The sequence below is a fragment of the Neomonachus schauinslandi genome, chromosome 8 (genome assembly GCF_002201575.2).
Source record: "Neomonachus schauinslandi chromosome 8, ASM220157v2, whole genome shotgun sequence".
NCBI classification, from domain to species: domain Eukaryota; kingdom Metazoa; phylum Chordata; class Mammalia; order Carnivora; family Phocidae; genus Neomonachus; species Neomonachus schauinslandi.
In genome coordinates, this window is record NC_058410.1 from 127145049 (window position 1) to 127172836 (window position 27788).

At 38.8% G+C, this 27788-nt stretch overlaps 1 protein-coding gene across 1 annotated transcript; it reads right to left on the minus strand.

Moving 5' to 3' along the window:
• Positions 1–5646: 5646 nt before the first annotated feature.
• On the minus strand, positions 5647–26544 carry EEF1E1 (eukaryotic translation elongation factor 1 epsilon 1). The gene is made up of 4 exons (XM_021696979.1): positions 26434–26544; positions 21455–21655; positions 15884–15979; positions 5647–6640 (listed from the first exon to the last, which is right to left on the minus strand). The coding sequence occupies exons 1-4, from the start codon at positions 26518–26520 to the stop codon at positions 6500–6502; spliced, it is 525 nt and encodes a 174-aa protein (XP_021552654.1). The 5' UTR covers positions 26521–26544; the 3' UTR covers positions 5647–6499.
• Positions 26545–27788: the final 1244 nt, after the last annotated feature.

Sequence of the window (27788 nt, forward strand, 5' to 3'; positions counted from 1 at the left end):
GTGGGCTGTAAATTTTTTTCATTCAAACACATTTAACAAGCGTGTAGTGAGCACTTTCTATGTACCAAGTGCAGTGCTAGGAGCTGAGATACAGGGGTGAGCAAGACTGCTCAGCCTTTTCCTTCTCTCAGTGAGTGTACAGTCTACCGGAGGGAACAATATTAAATCACTATACAATTACTTTTCTGCAATTCTGTTGCTTAGAGTCTGCAGATAAATGTTCTAGCTGTTTGATTGTTCTGTTCTGTATATCACTGAGTTATACTGTTGTCTGGAATGCTTAGGTCCGCAGCAAAAAGTCAGAAAAGAGTCACATGAGCAGTGCTGTTGCACGATGCACTTCAGCGAGGATTAGGGCTTCTGTGCGCATGTCCTTGGACTCTATGTCATCTTGCCAAAGGTCTTGTGTCATCTCTCGTTGTCTGGATCCACGAGGTTTTTCTGTATTCTTAAATGAAACTTTGAGATAATTACGGATTCTCACACAGTTGCAAGAAATAATAGAGAGATTCCTTGTACATTTCACCTCCTTTTCCTCCAATGGTAACATTTTACAACTGTTAATATCACAACCAGGATATTGACATCAATACAATCCATGGATCTTATCCCACCTTTCCCATTTTACTTGTATTCATGGTGTGTGTGTGTGTGTGTGTGTGTTTGGCTCTATACAATTCTTTAAATATTTATTTATTTATTAACGGCGGGGTGGGGGAGAGGGAGAGGGAGAGAATCCCAAGCAGACTCCCTGCTGAGCGCAGAGCCCCATGTGGGACTCAATCTCACCACCCTGAGACCATGACCCCCTGACCTGAGCTGAAACCAAGAGTCAGATGTTCAATGGACTGAGCCACTCTGACGTCCCTGGCTCTGTACAATTTTAGGTTGTAGGTTCATGTATCCATCATCACAGTCAACATATTGAACAGTTTCAAAGCCATATCGATCCCCGGGGTGCCTTTTCGTAATCACACCTACTTTCCTCTCTGTCCCCATCCCAAACCGTGGCAACCTATAATATATCCTCCATTTCTAAAATTCGGTGTTTTAAAAAAGTTATTACATGCATGGAATCATACACTAACTACTTCTGTGTTTTAAGGATAGCTGTTCTCACCATCATATTATACCTACAAGATCATTTTCCAGAGACTCAATATCAGACACTTTTCAACCATGGAATTGTAAAGGGATTTTTCCAATTATTGTGCTTTTTGAGAGTTAAGACTTCTAAATCATGGAAATAATATTAATTTAGTAGGAATAAAGTTCTGACTTCAGGGTAATAGCTGCTACAACCATATTGAAGCTTATGAAAATTAGAAAATAGAAATAAAATGAGCACTTAATTATATACATACCGAGAACAAAATTGAAATTCATTCCTTGGTATAAGCTCATCAAGGATAAGCATAACTGGGGGAAGGGACTTCCTAAATTTATTTTGCTTTTTATCATATCTGCTTCCTGAGATTTCCTCTGGCACATTTTCTGTCGACATTACTGTTTATCCCCTTTTGTCTAACCTATTTTTGAAGCAGATGAAAAAAATTAAAAATGGAAGAAACTAACGAAAGCAAAGGAGAGAAAAAGACTAGAGGGTCTTTGGGGGTTAGATGGTAAATATTACTACATATTCATCTCATGAAGTTTCGGGAATGCGCCGGGCACACTAGACTTGAGATTTTGGTGGAAGTAGCATGTTGTGCTCTGAGATCAGCTGTCTTCCAGGTGGCAACCACTCAACAGTCCTGTCCTCAATCCCTGCTTCTTACCCCTGCAAATGCTTCTGTTGTAGTTAACACCACTTGGGAGAACATGAGGCACCCAACTGCAGGGCCACCACAAAGAGTATCTGTGCTCCTGTGATGGGGCTGACTAGTCAAAAACGTAGAGAGCTCCATCCCCCCACTGGTCAGACCTTCAGAAAACGTCGCAGAAGTACCAGCTGTTGAGTGATACAGCTACTCTATGCCTGACTGTCACCCCAGCTTTGGACAGGTGTACTACAATGGTCCTCGTGGTATGGTCACCACACTGGACCTCTCAAATCACATAAACTCAGATTGGAGCCTAGCAACGTGTGTTTTGAGAGGTGCTAGGTGATTTACCACGCACGCTAAAGTCTGAGAACCCCTGCTTTAGTGTGATATCTGTTACGCATTCCCCAAATTTCTGACAATGATAGTCAACTCTAGAGTTCTTTTATCCAAGTGAACAGGGCTCAAGTCAAATGCTGAAAGCAGTCAGAAACTACAGAGCTGATGAGGCCAGCCAGAGGGTTAAAAATCTCTAAAGTGACTTTAAGATAAGGGTGTGTGTGTTGCAGAAGGTCAGGAACAATGAGACAGTAAGGGACTATATTATGTGAACAGACTGGTTCATGGACTGCACCAAAGAAACTTTGAAATTGGTAATCCGATGACTGGAAGTTTGTGGTCTTGGTCAAAGCAAGCCTCTGGCCTTGTTGTTCAGAGCTATGCCTTGTCAAATTAGTTGTGTGGCTACTGTATTTCAAGCTTAACTTGGACAGACAGGCCTGCCAGGCACAAATTTCTCAAGCAGATGATGTTAGGGGGGACAAGAAGTATCCACCGCTAGACCGTTAGGACAGATGACACTCAGCAGGAATGGCAAGCCAAATCTGCAGGATCCATAATACAATTGGCCAGCCCTAGGGACCCAGGCTCTTTGAAGTGGAAGAGACAGCATGCATGAGCCATCACATTAACTCACCAGGCTGGAAATGATGCAGAGCTTTCATCCTCCCCACAAAGAAATGAAAGTTTAAAAGATTAAAATGTTCCTAAAGGAATCACGATAATGGAAGCAGAAATCCTTGAGACAGAATAGCAAAAATAGCCAAGATCTCAAATTCTCCTGACTTCCTGTCTACCTTCTTTGGGCCTCTCTCGTAAGTGAAAGATGAGTTTTGCTAGATTAGGTAGCAGCTGGAATTAGTTTTATTCACCAGCAGTATTGGGAATAAAGGCAGGGCCTGCAGGAATGTGGGCTCCAGCAACAAGTAATCATTATTGCAAAATCAAATTCCCCATCTCGTCTCTGATATGCCTGTATGTAACCCTAGAGCTGGGCTTCAAAGTGTTATAAATTCAGCATACAAGACATGGAGCAGTGGGATATAGAGCCCCTTGTGTATCTAAAAGCTCTGCCCAGCAAGAGAGATATATGATGGTAACTTTCTCCCCATCGCTTTTGCAATAAAATTCACCCAGAGCTCCAGGAAGTTAGGAATGTAATTCAGCTTCAATAAATCAAGACTAAAATTAAGATGGCCATATATGTAGCAGCCTGCTCAGGTGTATGGAGAATTTGAAATTTAGTGCCCTGGTAATGGGTAGGAGCAGATTATCTAATTATGGAGAAAAAGAAGAAATATTGCTCTCTGGGGTAAAAAGCTAAATGCTCTAATCCATTAAACCACCACATCTCTGCCAAAGCTAGATTAATATTAAAGTTCATGTAACGTCTGACTTTTTTTTTTTAAAGGAATGAAGTCAAATGAAAAAATATATATAAATGAAAAAGCTATACCTCACAATAATTCTAATTTGACTTCATGTCAAATAGTTGCGTATTTGATCTTCCAGTGTGATGTATCTGTACCTGATTATAATAGAGTTCCATTCTTTCCCAACAATAGATCTGCTTAAATTTTTATCAACACATCCTGAGGTTTTTCTGGAAGGACTTTCAGCAGGGCTCTCATGTGATGCCCTGCAGTAGGTGAACCTCCCATTCATTTTGCTCCTACCTTCCTGCCTTCATCCTTGCAGGAGACCTTATGTGCTTATCACTGACTATGCTTACCTATGGCTTCAGATTTAATTGGGTGGAGCCAATGGAGGACCTATGTTTAACAGGGAGTAAGTAAAAATGAGAACGCCCACATACTGTTAAAAACCTCAGTCCAATAATCTTACTGCTGAGTCTGGATGGGGAGGGAGTGGAGTTTTAACCAGAAAGACAGGTGATTATGTCATTCTCGAAGCTATGTTACTTTTCCTACCATATTGTGACAGCAGCTACTTGAGATTTAAAACCACACAACTTCATAAAATACTTCATGACATCTTATCCTTTGGATAGAACTGTGTCTAAAGGCAAATGACCTTTTGATACTGCCTCCAGCCCCGTTATTTCTCTTTGTTTTAAAACTAGTGTTCATTTCAATGAATGAAAATTTCATGGATTCTGGACCGTGAAATGTTCCTTCTCTATTTGAAATTTTTTATCTGTTCTTGAAAGTTGCATGTGGAATAAGGAGACAGGGCCATGTATCTACTCAGGGCAGTCAAGTCAACCCCTGTGTATAATATGGTGACAGATTATGTCCTCTGCCTCTGAAATTGTCCAATTCCCATTCACTCCAGCCATGGTTTAACTGAGGTGTTGGTTAGCATGTGGGTTGGTCTATGCCCTCATCCTAACTCCTCAATTAACGTGAGATAACTTGAATGTGTAGTGCCTGGTACAGAGCCTGCAACAGAGCAGGCATTCAGTAAATGGTATCTGATTGCTTTTACTTACTTTCAAGCAATGCTGAGTGGTGGCAGCCTCCCAAAGAAACTTTACGTGCTGTTTCAGAAATTTGGTCACAGACCATTAGATTGTAAATGTGAGCAATAATATCACTGTCATCCTCAGGGACAAGCAGTTTCTGATACATAGTAGGTTCTAAATAAATATTTGAGGGATTATTGAATGATCAGTGATGCAGACTTCTGAGAATCACAGAAAGAAAATGGTTTTAAAGGGGCATTCACTTTTCAGAAGAAATAGCATGCACAAAGATTGCCCCACTTTTTTTTAGCGTCGTCTTACCGTTCTTTTAGAAAACAAAACAAAACAATGAATAGAACGGTCCCTTTTCTTGAACAGCTTGAAAGATGTGAGGATCAGAGATTTTTAAATTGGTAAGTCATAAGACAAATGCGTGTTTTACCAAAATCACGAGATGTTCTGCCCACCTGTGTTATCTCAGATGGGCTCATGCTGCACAGGCACCTCAGGGGCAGCAGAAGGGGACTTAAGAATTAGTTTAAGGGGGCGCCTGGGTGGCTCGGTCGTTAAGCGTCTGCCTTTGGCTCAGGTCATGATCCCAGGGTCCTGGGATCAAGCCCCGTGTCGGGCTCCCTGCTCTGCAGGGAGTCTGCTTCTCCCTCTGCCTGCCGCTTCCCCTTGCTTGTGCTTCCTGTCTTGCTGTCTGTCAAATAAATAAATAAAATCTTTAAAAAAAAAAAAAAGAATTAGTTCAAGGATTTGAGTTTATAAAATTATGGGTTATGATTTTATGATCTTCCATAGCAGTATCGATCACTTTCTGTGGGCTAGGCATCACACTAAGTAATTTTTATACGTTCTCATTGCGAATTAAATCATGAGATCAGAAATTTTTATCTCTATTTCATAAGAGGGATTTCGTGTGCACTGAACTCTTCAAGGTCTCCTAATATATGGTGAGGCTGATGGATTCCATTCCTTAAAAAAAAAAAAAATGCTTTACCTAGCTGTAATTCACATATCACAGTTTAGCCATTTAAAGTGTATAAGTTATTTATTCTTGAAGTTATGTACTCATTTGTTTTATCCAATGCTTAGGCCACCCAGGTGCCCCTAAAAAGCTCTATTTTTCTTATTATTTGGAAATAAAAGTTCTTTAGCTCTCAATAATTATTTACTCAGCCAGTAAGTTATAAAATATATAGATTTGTTAATAACACGTGTCCTTGTTCTTTAGAGGGCTTCACCAGCAGCCCTGAGTTGGCTTTTAGTTTAGAAAAATCTAGTAGTTGTCAAGTCTAAAGTTAGTGGAATAGCAGGAATTTCCCATCTTGTTTTTAGCCACTGCATATTCCAATAAGCCCAACACAACAAAAGAACCATTAGCTCCACTGAATGTATCTTATTCCAGCTCCCTCCAAGGCAGTTCAGTAGTTAGTTTCACCTCAATGAATACTGACTACAGGAAAAAAAGAAACAAACAAAAAAGATTTTTTCAACCACATTTACTGGCTCACATAAATATTTGAAAACAAATCCATCTGTCTTCCCTTTCTGTATACTTGGCACAATTTATTATAGTTATTAAACAAATTACTGTAAATATCCATAAGGGGGAAATGAATTGTAAAATATGAGACGGAGGTCGATAAATAGCCAAGTTATGTCACCACTGAAAGGACTATTTTTTTCCCCTTAAGATTAAGCCACTGATTTGCAAGTTTTACTAAAATAAATTTCATCTATGAAAAAAAGGTTAATTTATAACTTGATCTCAAGTTTTGACAGTTGAATTTTTATATAAAAGCTGCAAAATCTCAACTGAAGAACAAATAAACATTCAGACGTAAGTTTATTCCAACTTCAGCAAATAAAGAATGACTGTGTATCCATTTACGTTATTTCTCTGGTCCAGAATATACTTTCCATTTAAAATATTTGTGATCATGCCTCTGTATGTCATGGATAGCTCCTAGTGGGAATTAGTATATAGTCTGTTCTTGATGAAGACAACAATGGACAGATGTTGCCTGATCCCTGGATAATGCTGAATGTGACAAAACCAGCGAGACACATTTAGATATTTCTCCTTTTCTTGAACTGTCAGGTCAACCTAAATAGAGATTAAAAACACACACAACACAGACATTGCGTAAGAACAATTATCAATACCATTTGTGTAGAAGATAAAAAACTCAGGGAGAAAAACTCCCGTTCTCAAAAGCCAATACATTTAGATAGGAGTAAAAAGTTTCAGCCACTTAGAAGAGCCATTTGTTTGATGATTTTATGTTCAGTTCAACACCAGACATGCTTTTTAGGGAAATCTCAAATTTTCAACAAAGGCAAAAATTACATTAACCCAGCATCTGGAGATCCAAATGTTACAGGATTTGTGTCCCCTTAGTGCCCCGGTTCTTGGTCACGCTGCTTCGAAGAATGAAGAGTGGACCAGACGAAGAATGGTGGGCAGCAAAGTTTATTGAGCAAGAATATAAAGTTCCCAGAGAGGGAGGCGGGCCCGAGTGGGTTGCCCTCAGAGTTTCTAAGTTTAGGGGTTTTTATTGAGCTCTTTTGCGGAACTTTCTTAAGCAATCAGTGTGTGCTGAGTTGTGCCCATCAGAGCTTTGGTCACATATCTATAAGGTTAGTGTCCACGTGTTGATGGGTCTTTTTTTTTGCTGACATCTGGGGGCTTAGGTCTTACCTGTCCCTTGCCTGTGATATTGACAAATGCTTTTGTGGTTAACTGTCTTATTTTAGGACATTTTGCAGAAGTCATTTCTGCAAAGGCTGCAAGGCAGAATGTCGGTGCGGTCCTAAGCTGCAAAATGGGATGTTAGTGCTGTTTTATCTTAGCTGTTCTGACTCCATACTTTCTTGTTGGGGACCCTGGCTCTGACCATCTAACTCCTAACAGAAAGAGTTTGTTTTTTACTTTTTGGAAAGGAAGATAGGAGAAAGGAAGAGAAGAGCTTCCAAAAGGCTAAGACACTGGTTCTCTCTACAATATTTTTTAGCAAATCTAAAAGCAAGGTTTATTAGGACCTAACATGCTTAACAAGGGAATACCATGTAAACTCGAATATATATATACTTCCTTTCTCTCTATGTATATTACTTCCTTCCTCTTAAGCTCTGGGGAAAAACTGTACTCAAGAAGATGATGACCCACTTAATTACAAGTGATTATTGCCTAATACAAGAAGGAAGGGCTATTTCCAGTGGCATATGCCTCAGATGAACAGACCTTCTCAATTCGCTTTGCTACAAAGCTGAACTCTCTCTCCAGTGGAGGTAGCAGGCCACACAATTTCCTGTCAAGCTCAAGAATGCCCAGAGATTTGGTTAGAGAAAGACACAATAAAAACAGTTGGTGCCGATCATTTCACTGGGCTCCAATTCCAAAGTAGGTGACTCAGAGACTTTTCTCTGAGACAAATCTTGGACTGGAATGATTAAGAGCTGTCAGGTAAAGAGAGCGCCAGCGGGGCAGTAACTAACAGCTATGACCCATGTTTAAGAGTAGAGTAAGAAGCTCCTTTTCCTCTTCTTAAATCAACATTTATTCAACAGATATTACAAGTCTCTGTAAAACTGACTGGAATATTTACACAAGGGAAAAAAAAAACCCTCCTGTGGTTCACATCCATTAGCAGTCTGCTTATTGGAAGGCATGTCTAGTGAAACAGATGTCCTGTGGCTGTTCAGAATTTAGCATATACTTGTGTCTACAGGCAAAGACTCTGCTACGTTACTGGGTCAACAACACTGGAGGTCAAATCACTCTAGTAGGCAAAATGTATTGCAGAATACAAAATAGTATTAAATAAATAAAATCTTTAAAAAAAAAAACAAAAAAACAAAATAGTATTAATAAAATTAGAAGGTAGATATGTAGTATTTTCTCAATAAATGTTTAACTGAACTCATATTCCCATTTCATATTTACTATAAGGCAATTTATAAAGAAAAATTTATACAATCATCCTGCTTTCCTTTTTACCTTAGACATGAAGATACTATTTTATCAACAATGTACTAACATTGTCTTTGGTGGCCTCAGATGTCCAACTCTGTAGGCTCAGTTTACTTAAATTATTAGCAGTGAAAAAAAAATTATTAGCAGTGAAAGTCTCCTGCTTCTGCTACATAAAAAAATTTAAGTTTCGGGGCACCTGGGTGGCTCAGTCGTTAAGCGTCTGCCTTCGGCTCAGGTCATGATCCCAGGGTCCTGGGATCGAGCCCCGCATCGGGCTCCCTGCTCCCCGGGAAGCCTGCTTCTCCCTCTCCCACTCCCCCTGCTTGTGTTCCCTCTCTCGCTGTGTCTCTCTCTGTCAAATAAATAAAATCTTAAAAAAAAAAAAAAAAAAATTTAAGTTTCTGGTTTAGGTCCTTACTTATAAGCTGCTACACAAATTATAAAAATATACTCATCTTGTTTAAGGCGGTGTAAGGTTGCATCTAGTTATCAGAAATACGTTACTGTAACTATTTCACCTACAATATCGTTAATAGAGATAGAAAATTAACACAGTAGTCAAGAAAACTGACCAAGAATGTCTTTTTTTAATATAAAAGTTACTTTTTATTAAAAGAGAATTCATGACTTCACGTATGAAGAATTATCTTATTCCTAACTATCTGGTCTGTACACAGGAGGCAAATAAACAACCACTACAGAATAAACTGAGTATCAGTTTATTCAAAAGGTAAAACACATTTTGTAAAAGAGCTGACACTTCATTCTTTTTCTAAATCTTTCCCATATGTGAACTTCACCAGCTCAACCACTAGTATACACAGCTACAAATCTAACAGGAAATCGGGGGTGAGTTTTCTTCATTCATACACACATACATATGTACATACATACAAACATACATTTGAAATCAACTTCAGCAACCTCTCCCGATAGCTAAAGTGAACAAGTTTTACTCCAACTTGATTTCATGTCAGTTGCTGAAATACAGGATTCAAATCTGACCACCTTCTACAACTTACTTTTCACAACTCTTCCATTGAAAAGTCTCCACTCAGCCACTTGGTGAAATGTTATTTTTCTGAATGAATTAAAACACACTAAGAAGAAAGCATTTCCAAACAATACAGTACTAATGCTTGTTTGATCTATGTGCAAGTTGTTCACTCAGGCTCTGAAACACAAAGGGCAGTGTCTGTTTACTATTTACATTTCAGAGGAGTATTTGCTACTGCAGAAGGCTGGTTAATGCTGCTACTATTATGGCCTATTATTTAAAATGGCAAAACAAGACACAACACACAGCAAAATCGATATTCTCCAGCTTAAAAATTGCACATTGAGTCTCTAGTGTAAGGATTATGAATAGACTCAAGGCACAAAGGAACTTATTTTTTATTTTTTGTTTTTTTGGGGGGGTACAAAATACATTTTTTTAAGGTTTATTTATTTATTTTAGAGAGAGAGCAAGTGAGTGGGGGGGGGGAGAGGAAGAAAGACAGACTCTCCAGCAGACTCCCCACTGAGCACGGAGCTGGATGCAGAGCTCGCTCCCACGACCCTAAGATCATGACCTGAGCCGAAAGCAAGAGTCGGATGCTTAACTAACTGAGCCACCCAGGAGCCCTGGTGCAAAATAATTTTTATTCCAAGAGCTTCTAAAGCTTCTTCTAACATTTCCAATTTATTCCATAATTTTTAACTAGATGACCTACTTCAGAGAATGTAAATCTGTTCATTTTCCCTCAGAAAATTTTGCCAGAAATACACAAGAACCTTTCCAAAAGATGCTGGTTACCAGTGACCCTCCTTTTAGTTTAAATTTTGGAGCTTGTCCCATGAATCTGAGAAAATTATGACTGATCTCAATTTGTTAGCTCTGCTGTATTTTTGGTAGGCATTTTATTTCTGAATTTACTGTAAATAAACAAAAAACAGACCCCTCCTCCCCCCCCCAAAAAACCTTACAATTTTTTAGAACTTTTTAGATGGGACCCCCTAGGTCCTTTCACGTACAACATTGGTCTTCCAGCATCCCTCTCTAGTCGGCTAGTTTCTTTTCCTTTCTTACAACAGGAAACACAATGCAACTTTCCAGTCACCACTTCCTGTTTCTTACTGGCCCACATGCCACTGTGTCTACAGCCATGATTCTTGGCTCTTTCTACCTAATCATCCCTTTTTATTTATATTGGCTCTCTATACCTAGTCTGAACCTTCAAAGCCAAAGAGATAATATTCTTAGCCACTAATTTCCCACGGAGACATGTGAGCACCACTTTAAGTGACCCATTCCAGATCGGGGTGAGAGGCTGGTTTGCTACCTTCGGGACATTCTTTATGGCTGGTGCTGCTGGACTGCACTGTAGCCGTTTCTTGTACTTTTCCTTTCTTTCCAAAAGAACGACATACCTCCACTGGTGCTCCTAACTTCAAAACAAATGTATTTTAGTTGATAACAATCTCATAGTCAAGCAGCTCATAATGCTACAAAGGATTTCAATAATCTTGAGTAACAGTGTGTTCACAGGGACTGCTATCTACGAGTGAAATCACTTTAAGAAAGCAATGAATCACTGGTATGATAATAAACAGCCACGCTAACTGGCAGTTTCACAAAGGAAGAACAACATAATATTCCTCAAAGGAATTAAGATAGACCAGATCTTAAAATTAGAGTAACTTAGCCACAACTAAAATTGGGCTCACAATGAAACAAAATACTGTGGGATTATCTGATGACTTGAAGGTTCCCTGACTGCTGTTTTGTACCCTGCGCTGATTATATATTATTTAATAATGGGAACAAATAAATGAAGGAATGCATGAGGGCAAAAATAAATATACTGCCAAAGCAAAGAAGCATAAGAAACTGTCTGATGAACATGAGCAGGTAGCCAATCTGAGCTTTACATTGATTCTGCCTGAATTTAATACTGAATAATCACCTTTTTCTCATCTGGATATATTTACACCTAACTCAAGAGGGATGATGTCATTTAACACCACTGTGCAATTCTATCATAGTAGAGGTTTGAGTCGGTGAGGAGTTCCTTGAGAAGGTGTTTATTTCTCTGATGTACTTTGCCTGCACATGGACCAGGGTGGGAGAGATGCTTTGGTTATGGACTCATTTCACGAACCCAAAGGGATGGTGAGCTGAATGATTTACGTATCATTCTACTCACTTTTGTTTTGAAAAAGATAAGCATAATATCCTTCATCATAATATCCTAGTCACTACATGTAAAGAGGACATACATTCCAAAACAGGAAATATAAATGGGCACATATCATTAAATATTGTTAATGTAACCCGAGTTTTAACATGCTGCACTGAACAGAACACTTCTAACCTGCCTGAAAACCCAACGCCCTCCAGGACACCTGGATTCATAATTAAATAACTATGCAGCTTGTGCTATCACGATTTCGCTTTATTAGAATTATGACCTTGTTCACTCTGCTGGCCAAGAAATTCCAGACAAGCTCCCTCCTTCTGAGTATTTCCTTTCCCTACCACATGACCTGCATAAGCCAGGAGAGAGAAAAACGTAAATACACACTTGGTTTGCAAGAGTTAGACTTTATTACATGGGAGAAATGCTGTCCTTCTTAATGAGAGTCGCTGCCACAAGAAGACAGGCCTTCACTAGCCAAGTGATGGTCCGGACAGGCCTTCACTAGCCTGCTCACAGCATCACACATAGGATTAGAGATGACATTTCTCCTAATATTAAGCTTTAAAATTAAGTAATGCCACATTTAAATGTTTTAAAAATGTCTACAAGGGTGCTGTTGTTGTTAGATATAAATTGTTTTATGCTCCTCCAGAAAGTAGCCATGCTCTTAACAGTGGACTCGCTCTCAAGTCAAGTTATGGACACCTCCTAGCTGAAAGACTGTAGATTTGTCACCGGGATAAAGATAGGTAGATACCATAACAGCAAACTCTCTTTAGCTAGAGGCTTTTGTATTTTGAAATGAGGTATACCATGCCACGTCACCATTCTACATTCAAAAAGTTACTAAAATATTTTGAATCTAGAATGGAATAGATCAAATTATTTCAGCTCTACTTAAACTGTCTTCACATTCAAATAAGGTTTTAGAGTTAATCATATTGAAGCATAAAACTAAAGATTACACTATAAAGATATACAACCTAAAATAGGAAATACAAAGAGGAAGAGATTGCTAAGCATTGCTGATCTCAATAAGCATCTAGTTGTATGATGCATTGTGCTAAGAGCTGGAAGGGGTGGGTACAAAGAGAAATAGGACATGATCCTCCTCAATCCCCTTATTTTGCTTAAAATTGAGTCTTATCTCTTCAAAATACAAGGAACATTTGTCCTAATTTATTCCTGTTGTACCAATAATTATTAATAGCCCTCCTTTCACTGTCAGAAGTGTTTTGGATGAGAAAACAGATGGTCATCCTACTCACATGCAAGATTTATATTCAAACTTATCACTAAGCTTTCTGAAACACAAATTCCCTTAAATAGCCAAAGGCATCTGAATCCTGCAGATATTTTTCTGACAATTTCATAATTCTACATTTTACTTTGTTCTACTTGCCTCTTTAACTTTTCTGTAATATTCTGACCAGAAATTAGCACTTTGCCTTATTCAATTCTTTTCATGTGAAACAGTCTTATCTCTTCTAAGAGATCAACAGTTGAAAATAGGGTTTTATATTTCTTTTATGTCTCTCAAGGATAGTATTATAGACACATATAATGAACTCAGTATGTATAGTTGTAATAATAGAGACTAGTAGGCTGAGCGAAGGATCATACTAGGTGGTTACAGTGATGATGTTATAGAACTCAGCACAAAACTTTAGGGATTTTAGAGAAACAATGCTTAATAAGTCGAGTAAATCCACTGAGGAATTAGAGCTTGAGGGGGGATGAAGAAAAACTGTCATACATTATGGTTTTTTTTTTGGGTCATACATTATGTTATTTGACGGTGTATGAAGGGCGTCCCCATACACTGCGACGCTTGCAGCAGAAGGCAAAGTTCGTCTTGGCCCCTCCAAAACCCAGGCTGTGTCTTTGCACAAAGCACCTGATGTTCCAAGCCCTAGCTTCCTTCTCTATGATAGGAGGATAATACCATCTCCTTCCGAGTTATGAGGTACAAAGAGAAAATATACATAAAACTGAAAAATCTAGAGGAATCCGTTATGTTATTCAATGTTTATGGAGGGGAGTGCAGACTATATGCATGTGGGAGGAATTACGTGAGACGGTAGTGTTACAAATACGAGTTGCTGCAGTCTCTGGCTCAAACAGTTTACGATTTAAAAGAGAGAAATTTTCCAAGAAGAATTACAGTAGAAAGTGAAACAAACCGAAGCTGAGGGAGGCTGTGAGGCACAGAGCGAACAGAGGAAAGGGCTCTTCAGTATGCTTCAGGAGCCTGAGAGGGCTTCACCAGGAGGTCAGTGCTGCAGCTGAGTGACACTTGCTGAAATGTGAACCAGTTTGGGAGGGAGAAAAGGGCTGGGCCCAGGGAGCCAAAGAGAAGAGCAGTACGAGGACCTTGAGCAGAGGGAGCACAAGAGGAGAGACCAAGGAGTATGCTAAGGCTGAGAGAGGGGAGTGTGGGGCGAACAAGGATGATGAGGCTGGCAGGGGAGGCAGGGTCAACATGAAGAAGGGGCTCCCAGCCCAGGCAGTGAGGAACTACTTATTTTGAGAAAGAAAGACACATTCGTGAGAAAAATCGCTCCAGTGGCCATGAAGATGGACGGTATGAGATGAAACTGGTGGCAGGAGGCCATTTCAATAGCCCTGACAGAAGATAATGAATTCTGGAACTAGGGCAATGTCACCCAGGATCACAGGAAGACACATGCGAGAGGCATCCAAGAGGTGGAAACAATAGTACCTGATTAATTGGATGCATGAGGCGCAGAATACCGAAAAATCTATGGGTTATTTTTTTCCACAGGGGAAAAGCTGGGTGATCTCAAAAAAGATATCTGACCTCTCTGTGCCTCTCTTACTTTATCTGTAAAATGTGGATGATAATAATAATACCTACCTTACAGGGCTGTTTTAAGGATTAAATGAGTTAACATTTATGAAGCATGGAGAACATAGTGAGTGCCATTTAACTGTAAATAAATTTAAGATGGGATACAATTTAAAGAGACTGACCAGGGGACACTTGGGTGGCTCGGCCTGGTTGATTGGGCATCTGACTCTTAATTTCACTTCAGGTCTTGATCTCAGGGTCCTGGGATCGAGCCCCGAGTTGGGCTCCACACTCAGCGGGGAGTCTGCTTGAGGATGCTCTCCTCTCTCCCTCCACCTCTGCCCCTCCCCCAACTCACACTTCTCTCTCATAAATTCTCTATAAATAAATTAAAAAAAAATAAAGAGACTGACCAGATAAAGGAGAGAATTGCACATATGGGAAAGAAAGGATATAAAATTTGGGACAAGATCCAGAAACAGGGCAGGAGGGTGAGTTCAAGTAAGAGGGCAGTGAAAGGAGACGAGACGGTTAAGGATAAGCATGCAGTGGGCTGGAAGATGAAGGCATTCAAATGAACAGTCTCCAATTTCTAGCTGAGAAAGGGAGGATGACTCCATGATAATGACTAAGATAAAGGGGGAGGGAAAGGATGGGGTTAAGGAAAGTGCTAAAGGTCTGGAAGTATGCCTGGGAGGAATGAAAGAGCTGATCTATAGGAGAGCCTGGCTGAAAATGGATAGTATAAATTTATAGTGGTACCAATCTGTAGCTTTGGGATTTCTCCAACAGAGCTCAGCTTGGATATGGGATTAAAGGCATTTATGAGAATTGACCACAGGTGGGGATTTACAGACAAAGGTGGTGAATGTACAGTGGAGCAAAGAAGCTGCAGATACTAAGAAGAGTATCAGAAGTTACACAAAAGGGGATCTAGGTTGGATAGGGAAAAAGTAAATAGGTTTGGAAATGGGAAGGAATCCAACTGCTTCAGACAATGATGGGATTAGTGAGTTAGAGATTACAAGCTAAGGATTAGAGGTTTCACAGAATATGGAGTATGCAATTAAGATGTTAGAAGGAGAGTGGGATGCTGATGACAGGGGCCAGGTGATGATGACGATCAAGCTCAAAGGGTGGCAAGAGAAGTAGGTGCCAACAAGAGTAGAAACAACAACAGGAAGCAAACAGGTCAAGGAACAGGAAGCTACTATATTTGATGGAAATGTGGAAGGAATATGTGCATACGGTACCTTGTATAAAAATAATTCATTTTCATTTGAGAAGGTGAAAATGCAAATTTGATTTAAATTCAAGACAAATAAAAAAATCATTCTGAACATTACAGAGAAAAAAGCTAACAACTATTCAAATACTCACTATAAAGCGATGAAGTCCATAGTACAATAGGATATCTGCTAAGGTAAAGTTATATCCTGTAAGGTAGACTTTATCTTCAAGATATGAATTAAGATCCTAAAAAATAAAAATGAAAAAAATAAAAATTTCATTTAAAAAAGAGTAATAATTGGGGTCCTGGGGTGGCTCAGCCAGTTAAGCATCCAGCTCTTGATTTCAGCTCAGGTCATGATCTCAGTGTTGTGAGACTGAGCCCCGTATTGGCTTCACGCTCAGCTGGGAGTCTCCTTGGGATTCTCCCTCTTCCTCTGTCCCTCCGCCAACTCACGCACGGGTGTGTGCACTCTATCAAATAAATAACATCTTTGAAAAAAAAAACAGTAATAATAAAGTTAACTACTATATCATTGGACTTCAAACATTTAGACTATTAAAAAACAATGACTTTTAATTTGATAAATTTAATCTGACATTAATAGATTCAGATTCATTCAAAAAACAGATCATATACTAATCACCTCATTTTAAAAATAAGGTAAATGTTATTAGTCTTATTTTAAAGAAATAAAAAAACATTAAAAAATGCTATTCAGAATGTCATCTATGACCATTTGAAAGACACCAATTTTTTTGGGGGGGGTGGAGATCATTTTATAAATTATGTTCATGTTAGATTTAATTTTTCCATTAAAATATAAATAGCTCTTCAATAATTTCTCTTAAGAGGATTATAATTTATTGGTTTGCTGTATTTTTATATACGTATATTCAAAAATTTTTAATTGTAATACAATCATGTTTCCATCTTAGCCACTTTTAAGTGTATAATTCAGTAAATATCAGGGATGTTCACACTGTTGTTTAATCAGTCTTCAGAACTTTTTCACACTTCAAGACTGAAACTCTATCCTGTTAAACAACACCCCATTTCCCCCTCAACCCGGGCCCTGGCAACCACCATTCTTTCCATTTCTATGAATTGACAACTTTAGACACAACACGTAAATGGAAGCATAGGGCATTTGTCTTTTTGTGACTAGCTTATACCTAGCATAACAACCTCAAGGTTCAGCCATGTTGTTAACATGAGTCAGAATTTTCTTCCCTTTTGGGGCTAAATAATATTCCATTGTTTATATATACCACATTCTGTTTATCTGGTCATCTGCAAATGGGCCCCTCTTGACTATTATCAATAATATTGCTATGGATGTGGGTGTACACATATCTCTTTAAAGCCTACTTTGAATTATTTTGGGTATACATCCATAAGTGGAATTGTTGGATATACGGCAATTCTATTTTGATCTTTTGAGGAATCAGCATATTGTTTTTCATAGCAACTGTACCATTTTACATTTTTAACTGGCTTCTTAGTTTTTTTGTTGCTGAGTTATAGGAGTTCTTTACATATTTTGGATATTTATCAGTTACATGATTTGCAAGTATTTTTCTCCCATTCCATGGGTTGCCTTTTCACTCTGTTGACTGTGTCCAGCGATGCAAAGAAGTTTAAAATTTTGATGTAGTCCAATTTATCCATTTTTACTTTTGTTGCCTGTGTTTTTGGTGTCATATACAAGAAATCCCTGCAAAATCAAATAACATGACATTTTTTTCCCCTAGGTTTTCTTCTAAGAGTTTTATAGTTTTAGGTTTTACAATGAAGACTTAATTTTGAGTTAATTTGTATATATTGTGTAAGGTAACATTCCAACTTCAATTTCATTCTTTTATAACTGGAGATCTAGTTTTTCCAATACCTGCAGAGACTCCAGTTTTGTTTTTTGTTTTTTTTTAAGATTTATTAAGTTATTTGAGAGAGAGAGAGAATGCACGCGTGGGTGTGCAGGGAGGGGCAGAGGGAGAGAATCTTCAAGGAGACACCGTGCTGAGCACGCAGCCCCATGCAGGGCTCCATCTCAACAACTCATGATTCATGACCTGAGCCAAACCAAGAGTCTGACACTTAACTGACTGAGCCACCCCTAAAACTCCAGTTTCAAACACCATTTAAACCCACAGAAAGTTCTTTGCCATTTGTTCTCCAGACACAATCATCAATTTTCAAAAGGCAATGTTAAATTAAATATGTACACAAAAGAATTCATTTAAAATCTTTAACAACAACAAAATATGAGTAAGCACTGAGCTCCCTAAATGGTGAATAAGCACTTTTGAAGGAAAAAAAGAATTAAAGTACATGTTAAAAAATGAAATAAAAATCTTAAGAGATCCTAATCTAAATTAGAAGTAAAGTCTGACAGAACAGCATGAATGAATCAATTACCTCCCTGAGAAAAGAAAAAAATGCAGATAAAAGAAAGATTGTATGAATACTCTGGGTTCCTCTCAAAATTAACATGTAATTTCACAGCACAGGAATTCATGCTGCATTTATTACATTACATTCAAATCAAATGAGACAAAAGATTCATATAACCTTTAGACAAAGGTTTATAAATCAGTTACATGGATTATTATCAGATATTCTCACAGGCTTCTCTAAGGACTCGTTTTAGAACACTGCTCAGTGGTCAACAGCATATATTCCAGAAAAATTCCTTAAACTGTAGAGAACATTTTGTTTTCTCAAATCACATCCCAAATGCCTGGCCCATGGTATTTCTGTAGATAGTAAATATCTGCTGAACTGAATTTAATGTCTTTGAGTCTGCCCACGTCTTCACCTAAAGACAGTAATTTTCAAAATGCTATATAAGCATGGAACTGCTAGGGGTGCTACAGATGAAGGCATAAAGGAATATGGACAAAAATGAGACAAATGCAGGAAAATCAAAATAAAATTTGGGTACAGAGGGTGAAATAGACTGGAATATAAGGAGCTACCACTTAAATTCTAGGGTGATCTGTGAATGGAGATGGTTTCTCTCCAGTGTCTTCAAATGAAACACCCTGGATAAAGCTTAAGAATAAAATATATATTCAATTTAATTTTAAGAAGCATTTTTTACAAAGGCCTGAAACAATAATTTAACACTGGTTTGTACAGTGTATATATTCTTAAAATAGAATCCATGTGTAAGTTTTTGTTATAGAGACTCTCAAGGTTGTTGTCTTTAAAATGTCTTTATAATTAGTATTTTTCTGATTAGTGATATAATTCAAATTTTCCCTGCCATATCACAGAATCTCACATATTCAGAATATTCACAGAATTAATATTCAGTGTCCATTTCCTTTGTTTTAAACAAGTCTTTCCCATGGCCAAAGTTATTATCAAATATTTCCCCCTATAGAGTTCTGAGGCTTTTTTCCCTATTAGTATTAAACTTTCTAATAACATTGAAAAAGCAGTATAATAAACAGTTATATTATTCTCCATCTAGATTCAACAAATGTTAGTGTTTTGTAATGCCTGCCATTTTGAAATTATGTATTACATTATGAGCCATTTAAACTTAGAATAGTGGTTTTAGCCCGAAATGGAACTTTAAAGAGTAAGAAGTAAAAATAAGTAATACAAAGATAAATAGCAGTATTAAAAAGAATGCATACAAGGAAATTTTTAAAATGATTTAAATCCTGATACACCTCTATGAGGCAATACTAACAGGTTATCAAAAAGATAGTATAAAGGAATATTCTGTGAACATGAAAGGTATTCACAACACCCTGTCAGTGAATAAAAATGCAAGTCACAGTGGCCAATAGCTGCCCACTTTTAAAACAAAACACACACATGTCTATACGGAAAGGAAAAGCATGGAAAGAACATGAAGGGAGTTCAATAAATATTTGATGACCAAACATAAGTGCTATTAGCACTTCTCGCTTGGTGGGACTACTAATGCTTGAAATTTTTTTTCCTTAACTTATATTTCCTAAACTTCTATAATAAATATTTACTGCCTTTAAGATAAGAACAGCCAAAAGCAAAGCAAAACAGAAAACAACACTTCCTCATCTATGCTTATATGGCCAAAAATCACACTGCAGTCCATTATACATACATTTGTCTCCCCCACTGGTCTGAGCTCTGTACAGGCAGGGACTGTGTCTACTGGGTCACTGGACCACTGGCCCTTAGAACTGCATCAGGCACATCAGTGCAGGTACAGGTACAGGTAAGGAAACTGGCAGAGCAAGGATCACAACCAAATCACCTGTCCCCCTGTACACTTCAGAAATGGTAATATCGCCAGATTCTCCTGACTGCAATTTCAAATAATATTTACATATCCCAGATACAACATTTTGGTGGAACTACTTCTATGTTCTTAATACCCAATCTCCGAATACAACTTTGAACTTATAAACCCAATTCAGTGAAATCCTGTTCATATCTTTCAGAATGAAGTACTTTATTACTATCCTTTCTTCTGGAAAATTGTAAGAGATAGTTATATTTATATTTTATTTGCCTGAAATCCCACATTCACGTAGAGGAAAGACATGCTTGCTTCCCTCTAGAAAGGCTGATGAGCATGGCAGAGGCCAGTGGGAGGGGTCAGTATGGATATTAAGCATTAATAGTTGATCAGGATAGACCTATAAAGGAACAAAGCCTGAAATTTATTTTTTATCAGTTCTCTTTATGATATCTATCAAAAATACAGTTTAAACCATATCCCCAGAATGATCACTGAAAAGCTTTCAGTTCTATGAGACCTTCTTGCACAACTCATACTACCAATTTATATGACACTGGGAATAAAATCAGAAAACAGTAGGGATTCTTGCAGTGATACGTGGTTGCCTAGATGATCTCTAGGTTCCTTTAAATTCTAACTACTATAAAAACTTTTTTTGATCTGCTTTATTTTTATGTAAATAAGTAACAAAAAGTATCATTTGGAATATTTTTTACTGCTGGTGACTCTGGAGCCATATTCAGCTTATACCTTATACTGATAGATTTTTTTATTCTGATTTTGCTTCTTTGGAAAGAAAATACAGATCTTAAAGCAATAAGTCTCAAGGAAAAAAATGTGAGTTTTTTCAGATCAATCTAACAGTTTTTTTCATTAGCTCCCAAAGATTCTGATTCCCTTCTTGACTTCGAGAAAGTACTTCACTGCTGAGTGCAGAAACTAAGTATTAAGACATCCCGTTAAAAAAAAAAAAAATCAGGGCGCCTGGGTGGCTCAGTTGGTTAAGCGACTGCCTTCGGCTCAGGTCATGATCCTGGAGTCCCTGGATCGAGTCCCGCATCGGGCTCCCTGCTCGGCAGGGAGCCTGCTTCTGCCTCTGACCCTCTCCCCTCTCGTGTGCTCTCTCTCTCTCTCATTCTCTCTATCTCAAATAAATAAATAAAATCTTAAAAAAAAAAAATCATACAAATAATTGTTGACTGATGAGTGTTAGGAAGAAAAAGCATATAGAATAAGGACCCACATGTGTTAAGGGAAAGGTGGTCAAGAACATTTCTCGTGAAGGGGCATCTGAGCTGAGATCTGAAGGGGGAGTGCAGGCAGAGTCTGTTTCCAGCACAGGTAATAACAGGTAAAAATTACCCTGAGGCAGAAGGAAACAAGAAGGCCAATGGCTTTGGCTAGTGAATCTCAGAGGAGAGAGCTTCCTGCTCCTAACCGTTCATGCATTTTAGCCTCTAAAGAGAAGTCACAATACCTTCAACAGAGTGCGGATATCGTCTTTATTGGAGTGTCCATCTACTCGAGTTACTCTGTATTCCAACCACTGCTGAACGATTGCTTTTTCTTCTGCAGTGCTCCCAAGCAAATATTCTTTGTTGGCCTGCTTGACAAGATGAGCTGCTATAGTAGTCAGTCCTGTTAGACTTGGACCATTGTTTGTTTGAAGAACTGGAATCTTAAAAAGAAAAAAAAGTTCTTCTGAAAAATTTTAAAAAACAAATACCAACATCACCTTAAGTTCTAAGGAGTTGCTAAATCTCTCACTGTTTTCTCAAACGCCCTAGGATTCTACTCTAAGATACTAAATTACATTCAAATGAAAATCAGGAAAATAGTAGTTAAGATGTTATTTACAATTTGAGAACAGATGCTTGAAATGACACAGTAGTAACATTGCAAAAGTCAATGTTTCTACATAATTCATAACTGTGCATATACTAGAAGAAAAAATGGAAATCCTAATAATACTGCATTAGTTTGGATCAAGTTTACCAATACCCTATGTTCACAAGATGAACATACTTAAATAAACCTGACTTCTGTAACAACAAAAGGATATAATTACAGTAACACTGACTTAATGCTGATGTAGTTAGAACCACCAAATGAGATATGGGTTGGTTTTAGTGATATGTGATCTAATATAATTATATCTCGTTAACTAGGTATGGACTGTGACAGTGACTTGGTTGCCATGAATTGCATATCCACCAATTTTTTAGAGTGAAGTCACTGTTGGCCAATATTTCAGGTTTAAAAAACATTCCAAAATATAATTGGGGCCACTGATAATAGTCTGGGCTTCAGGTAATCATCTGAAAAATAATCCTGTTTTTGTTTCCCTTATTAGAACAGCAATACTGGGGCGCCTGGGTGGCTCAGTCGGTTAAGCGTCTGCCTTCAGCTCAGGTCATGATCTCAGGGTCCTGGGATGGAGCTCCACATCAGGCTCCCTGCTCAGACAGGGAGCCTGCTTCTTACTCTCCCTCTGCTGCTCTACCTGCTTGTGCTCTCTCTGTCAAATAAATAAATAAAATCTTAAAAAAAACCCCCAAAAACAGCAATACCAAGGTTCAGATTATAAGAAATTGACAATTAATCTCAATGTTCTTGATGCACAACCAAGCAAAGCACTATGAGAAATTTAAAAGAAAATGGAAGGTATCATCTGATGAGGAGACTGACCAATTACAAATAACAACATACAATCTAAATGACCCAAACAAACAAAAAAAGAGTATTTTCGTGGGAAGACAGCTGCTTTTTGCAGTCACTAAATATCTTGTACTTGTAAAGTGATTTACACTTCGCAGGACACTTTCATACTCACATCTAGGTCAACAGGACTCTGTGAAGTATACAGATTAACATTTTACAGATACAGATTCAAAAATTACTTCCTACAAGTCAAAGGAAGTAACGAAGGGTACTCTCTGGTTTTCCACTTCTCATTCACCACTTAGCTCCTTGAATTTTCACTTTTGCCTTCACACTCAAATGAAGCCTCTACCTCTAAGATCACCAATAATGTCCTTTTAAAAAATGCACTGAAAGAAAACAATAAGGAACCCTCTGGGGGTGCTGGTTCTACTGTTTTATTCCTTGCTGGTTGGTTCCTTGTGTGGTTACCTACCTGTGTTCACTTTGTGGTAACTCGCTGAGATTTATTTGCTTTTCTGAAGGTATGTTATACTTAAAAAACAAAACAAAATAAAAACAGAAAAAGAACTTGCCATCAACGAGCGTGTGGGGGGAAATGACATTTAATTCTAAAGAGAATTACTTGTAAAAATAAATTATCCATAATCCTACATTGCTAAGCCAAAAACTTCCCAGTTACCTTCTCATTACATCTTCTAAGTTGGTAAGTAATTTCATCATCATCTTACAAACAAAGAACCAAGGTCACTCGCTTTGTCATGGCAGAATCAGGGTTTGGATAAAGTAAGATTGCCTCAAAAGTCCCTTCTCTTTCCTTCATACAACCTAAAGTACACAAATCTTATGTACTTGCAATTGTGGGACACATACTTTTTCCACATTCATTTTAGGATGGCATGGTCTTCTAAGTAATCAACGTCGATGGCTAATAAGTAATATTATAATATGCTGATGTACCACAATTTAACAAACCATTCTCTGAAAGCTGGATCTCTGGATTGTTTTCAATTTTTTTCTTTTATTTCCTTAAATAATCTCTATACCCAACATGGGGCTCGAGCTTATGACCCCGACAGATCAAGAGTCGCATCCCCTACCAACTGAACCAGCCAGGCGACCGTGGATTGTTTTCAATTACACAGTCTCCCCTTATCTGTGGGGAATATGTTCCAATACCTCCAGTGGATGTCTGAAACCATGGATAGTACCAAACCCTACATATACTATGTTTTTCCTATACATAAATACCTATGATAAAGTTGAAGTTATAAATTAGGCACAGTAGTCCGAGATTAACAGCAAGAACTAATAATAAAGTAGAACAATTATATCAATATACTGTAATAAAAGTTATCTGAATGTGGTCGGTCTCTCTACAAATATCCTATTCTACTGTACTCACCCTTCTTCTTGTGATGATGCAAGATTTCAAAATGCCCATATAATCAGATGAAGTGAGGTGAATGATGTAGGCGTTGTGACATAGTGCTAGGCTACAGCTGACCTTCTGACACTATGCCAGAAGGAGGATCATCTGTTTCTGGATATGGCTAGCCATGGGTAACTGAAATGGCAGATATTGAAACTATGGATGGGGAGGAGGTACACAGACGGGTGACTACTGTATAATTGGTTATGTTGCAGAGAAGGCCTTATTGCTTGATGTGGAGAACAAAGGCAAAAGAAAAAAATTAAATTTCCTTACAACTTACAGCCCAATGACAAGTCCTCGAGACAGGTAGAGTGACATTCCTCTAGGAACTCAACTGCCTCCATTGATGTTAATACTTTGCTAAAGGCAAAAGGCAACCTTAGCTTAACATTAGCCTGACCTCCAGGATCCTGTAAGTCTCCTTTAATGTTTAAAAATCCCTTTCGAAACCTCCTTTATCTCTACCCCCAAGATATATGTTAGCACTCATACTCCAAGCATATGGCCCACTGATATATGTCTGAAGGGTCTCATGACTAAGGTTTTACTAGACAGTAATAAATGATCTTTTCCTAACAATAGCTAGCCCCTCAAGGTCCTGGAAACCTTGCTTCCAAATTCCTTAGAGACTTACGCTATCCTTAACCCTCTGCCAACTTGAAAGTATATAATCAGTCACTCTTCACAACCCCAGTGCAGCTCTTTCTGCCCACAGGTCCTGTCCCTGTGCTTTAATAAAACCACCCTTTTTGCACCAAAGATGCTTCAAGAATTCTTTCTTGACCATTTGCTCCCGAACCCCAATATTTTCACATCATTGCTGGCTTACTGCTATCAGTTGTCTCCCTACCCCACCAAAAAAAAAAAGACCGAATTTTTTCATTTATTCCCATCCCTTTCCCCAAACATATAAATAGAAACTTTCAATAGCTGCCCTCTGCTAAGACCAAAAAAAAAAAACTTTAATTAAAGTAAGAAACCACACTATGAACTCCAGAGCCCTCACAACTGCCCTCAAATTATAATTTTGGGCTTACTTTGCATTGTAGCACTTTTCATATTGGTCTACTTCTTGCCCCAAACTTCTCAATCTTTCATAATTTTGGCCTTACACACTTTAAACACCAGGTTTTCTGTGAAGTTTACAAATCCATTCTCACAGTCAAAATTAACTTTCTCGTCCATATTCCTCAACAATGTCTCCTCCGTTTAGCATATATTCTGTCTTGCCTTAAATTAATTGTCCATGACTGTTTCTTATACTAGGTAAGCTTCCTGAAGTCAAGACTCATGTCTTGGCAATGTTCTCTAAAAAAAACAGAAACCAAACGAGGAAGCAGTGGGTGAAGGGAAGGAATTACCATGTGGCCAGAGGAAAAAGCAAAAGCAGGAGGCTTTGTCTCCAGTCAGTGGACTCATCTTGGACAAGCCCCAAGACCCTTCTATGCTTCAGCTGAACTTAAGTGTAAGAACTACACTAGGACTGCTTTTAACATAAACCAAACAAAAAACAGAAAAGTAAGAACAAAAAATAAACGTCACATGGAAAAAATCTCAAGGAGGCAAAAAAAATGTTATCTATCCAAAGTAGTCTCCCTACAATTATTCTCCTTTCCTAATGCATTTCCCATCGACGTCAACGGTATTTACGAAACACAAACGTTCTTCACCGCCCTGAGAAATCGGAGTCCTTATATCTTACCAATTTCATACTGTATTAATCTTCCCCTTCATTCTCTTCACGTCATACACTGAACTTGAACAACTCAGAAGAACCTTCCTTGAATCTTCCAGATTGGACCAAGACCACTTATGTGCTCTCTCAGCCATCTCGGCTTCAATATAGCACTTTTCACTTACTGTAATTAAAATAGCAACAATATTTCCCCACCTTGTTAAAACCAAGCTTCCTAGGGAGGAAGGAGGGTGTCCTTCTCAACCACTCCTGCATTCCCCAGTCCCAGCACAGTGCTACTTGGCACCCCGTTAGTTCTCTGGAGTAGCTGCGTGACACTGAATGAAAGGTAGTGTTATATTAAGTGCTGTCACTGTACGCAAATACGGGGCCTCCAGATTGGTCTAAGGGCTCTTTGAGAGCTCTCCTCTTTTTCCCAGAACAGGATGACAATTTCCCAGGAGAAAAGGTCAGGGCAAGCCCGAACGGGGCAGAGTGCCCTCCACCCTCCAGCAGCCAGGGCCGCAGGAGACCGAGAGACGCCAGGCAGCCCGCCCTGCGGCGCAGACACGTGGGGGAGGAGAATAGCCGCATCCTCCGCCTCTGCCGGCTAGCCCATCTTACCTGGGCTCAGCAGGGCCCGCTCCTGTCCACCTCTTCCCCTCCACGCAGCCCCGCTTCTCACCTGGCGCTCGCCCTGAGCGCTGTATTTGTTCCCTTTACTCAGCCCCAGGGATTTCTCCAGCAGCGTCAGCTCTGCGGCCGCCGCCATCTTCCGGCAGGAGCTCCTGGCAGGGGAGGGACTAGGACAGCAAGGATCTCCTGCATTGGCTGGGAGGGAAGGCCCGCTCCCACAAACGTCACCAGCTATTGGCTGAACGCAGGGGGCGTGGAAAACGCGCCTGAGCGCAGGAGGCGAGGCACAAGGTAAGGGGCGGGGCGGAAAGGTGGGTGTAAGACAGGTGGAGAGGTGGTGGCAAACAGCTCTGTGAGTTCTTGGAGCTCCTGAGGGCTTATTGGCATAACGGGCTTTGGTGTTGCAGTAGACGGAGTCAGCCAACTTCTAGACAGCAGGCTGTTGTCCTGGCTGCCAGAGTTAACTGGTTAGCTGATTTGGCATGCTAAGAGATTTTTTTATGCATAATTGGAATCGAGATTTACCTTAGCTTGGCTTGGGAATTTGCGAATTTGAACAAATTGAATAGCAAAGAGTTCACAATCTATTAGGAATTTCTAACGGTGTTATTCATGGGGATTTTAATTGTATTGGAAAAACAAATTTTTCTTCATTCAATCTACAGCTCAATAGTAGCAGTAACATTAAAATTTAAAGATTATTTGTAGAGCACTGTGTATGTTAGATACCATCAAGCAATTCCTGTGCCCCAAGAAAATCAGCCATTAATAGTCTTTTTTTTTTTTAAGATTTTATTTATTTATTTGAGAGAGAGAATGTGATAGAGCATGAGAGGGTCAGAGGGAGAAGTAGACTCCCTGCCAAGCAGGGAGCCCGATGTGGAACTCGATCCCGGGACACCAGGATCATGACCTGAGCCGAAGGCAGTCGCTTAACCAACTGAGCCACCCAGGCGCCCAGCCATTAATAGTCTTAATGATCTTTATTTGCAATACCACAAAGATAAAGTAGTGATGTAATTTATGTAGCTTTTTTCATGTAAATAAGTAATGCATATAACATTTTCCCCCTGAGCTGTTATATGTTTAGGTCTTTAAAGTAGAAAATGGGTAGTGTATGTTGAAGCCTGGACTACTTCCAAAAGATTTCTGGAAAAAAATTTTTTCCACATTGAAAGTGAATGAACAAAATGTGTATTAGTCTGAGAGAAATGGAAAAGAAGTACTACAAGGTAGCTCATCACTAATTCAGAAATATGGACATTTCATAGGGAAATGCTGTCCCTGTGTGATACCATCCTTTCACCCAAATACTTAATGAGTTAACACTGGCAGCAGAATTAAACGTAAGGAAAAGGAAATTTGGCCAAATCAACATAAACAAAATACAAAGGAAATTCCAGT

Bases quoted from the DNA above. Each gene is read 5' to 3' on its own strand.
- EEF1E1 (XM_021696979.1), bottom strand. From the start codon at position 26,520: ATGGCGGCGGCCGCAGAGCTGACGCTGCTGGAGAAATCCCTGGGGCTG. The intron at 15,980-21,454 runs GTATTGTGACTT...TTTATTTTTTAG, and splicing joins ATATCCGCACTCTGTTGAAG to GATCTTAATTCATATCTTGA. The intron at 6,641-15,883 runs GTGAGTATTTGA...ATCTCTATTTAG, and splicing joins ATGGACTTCATCGCTTTATA to GTTGACCTGACAGTTCAAGA.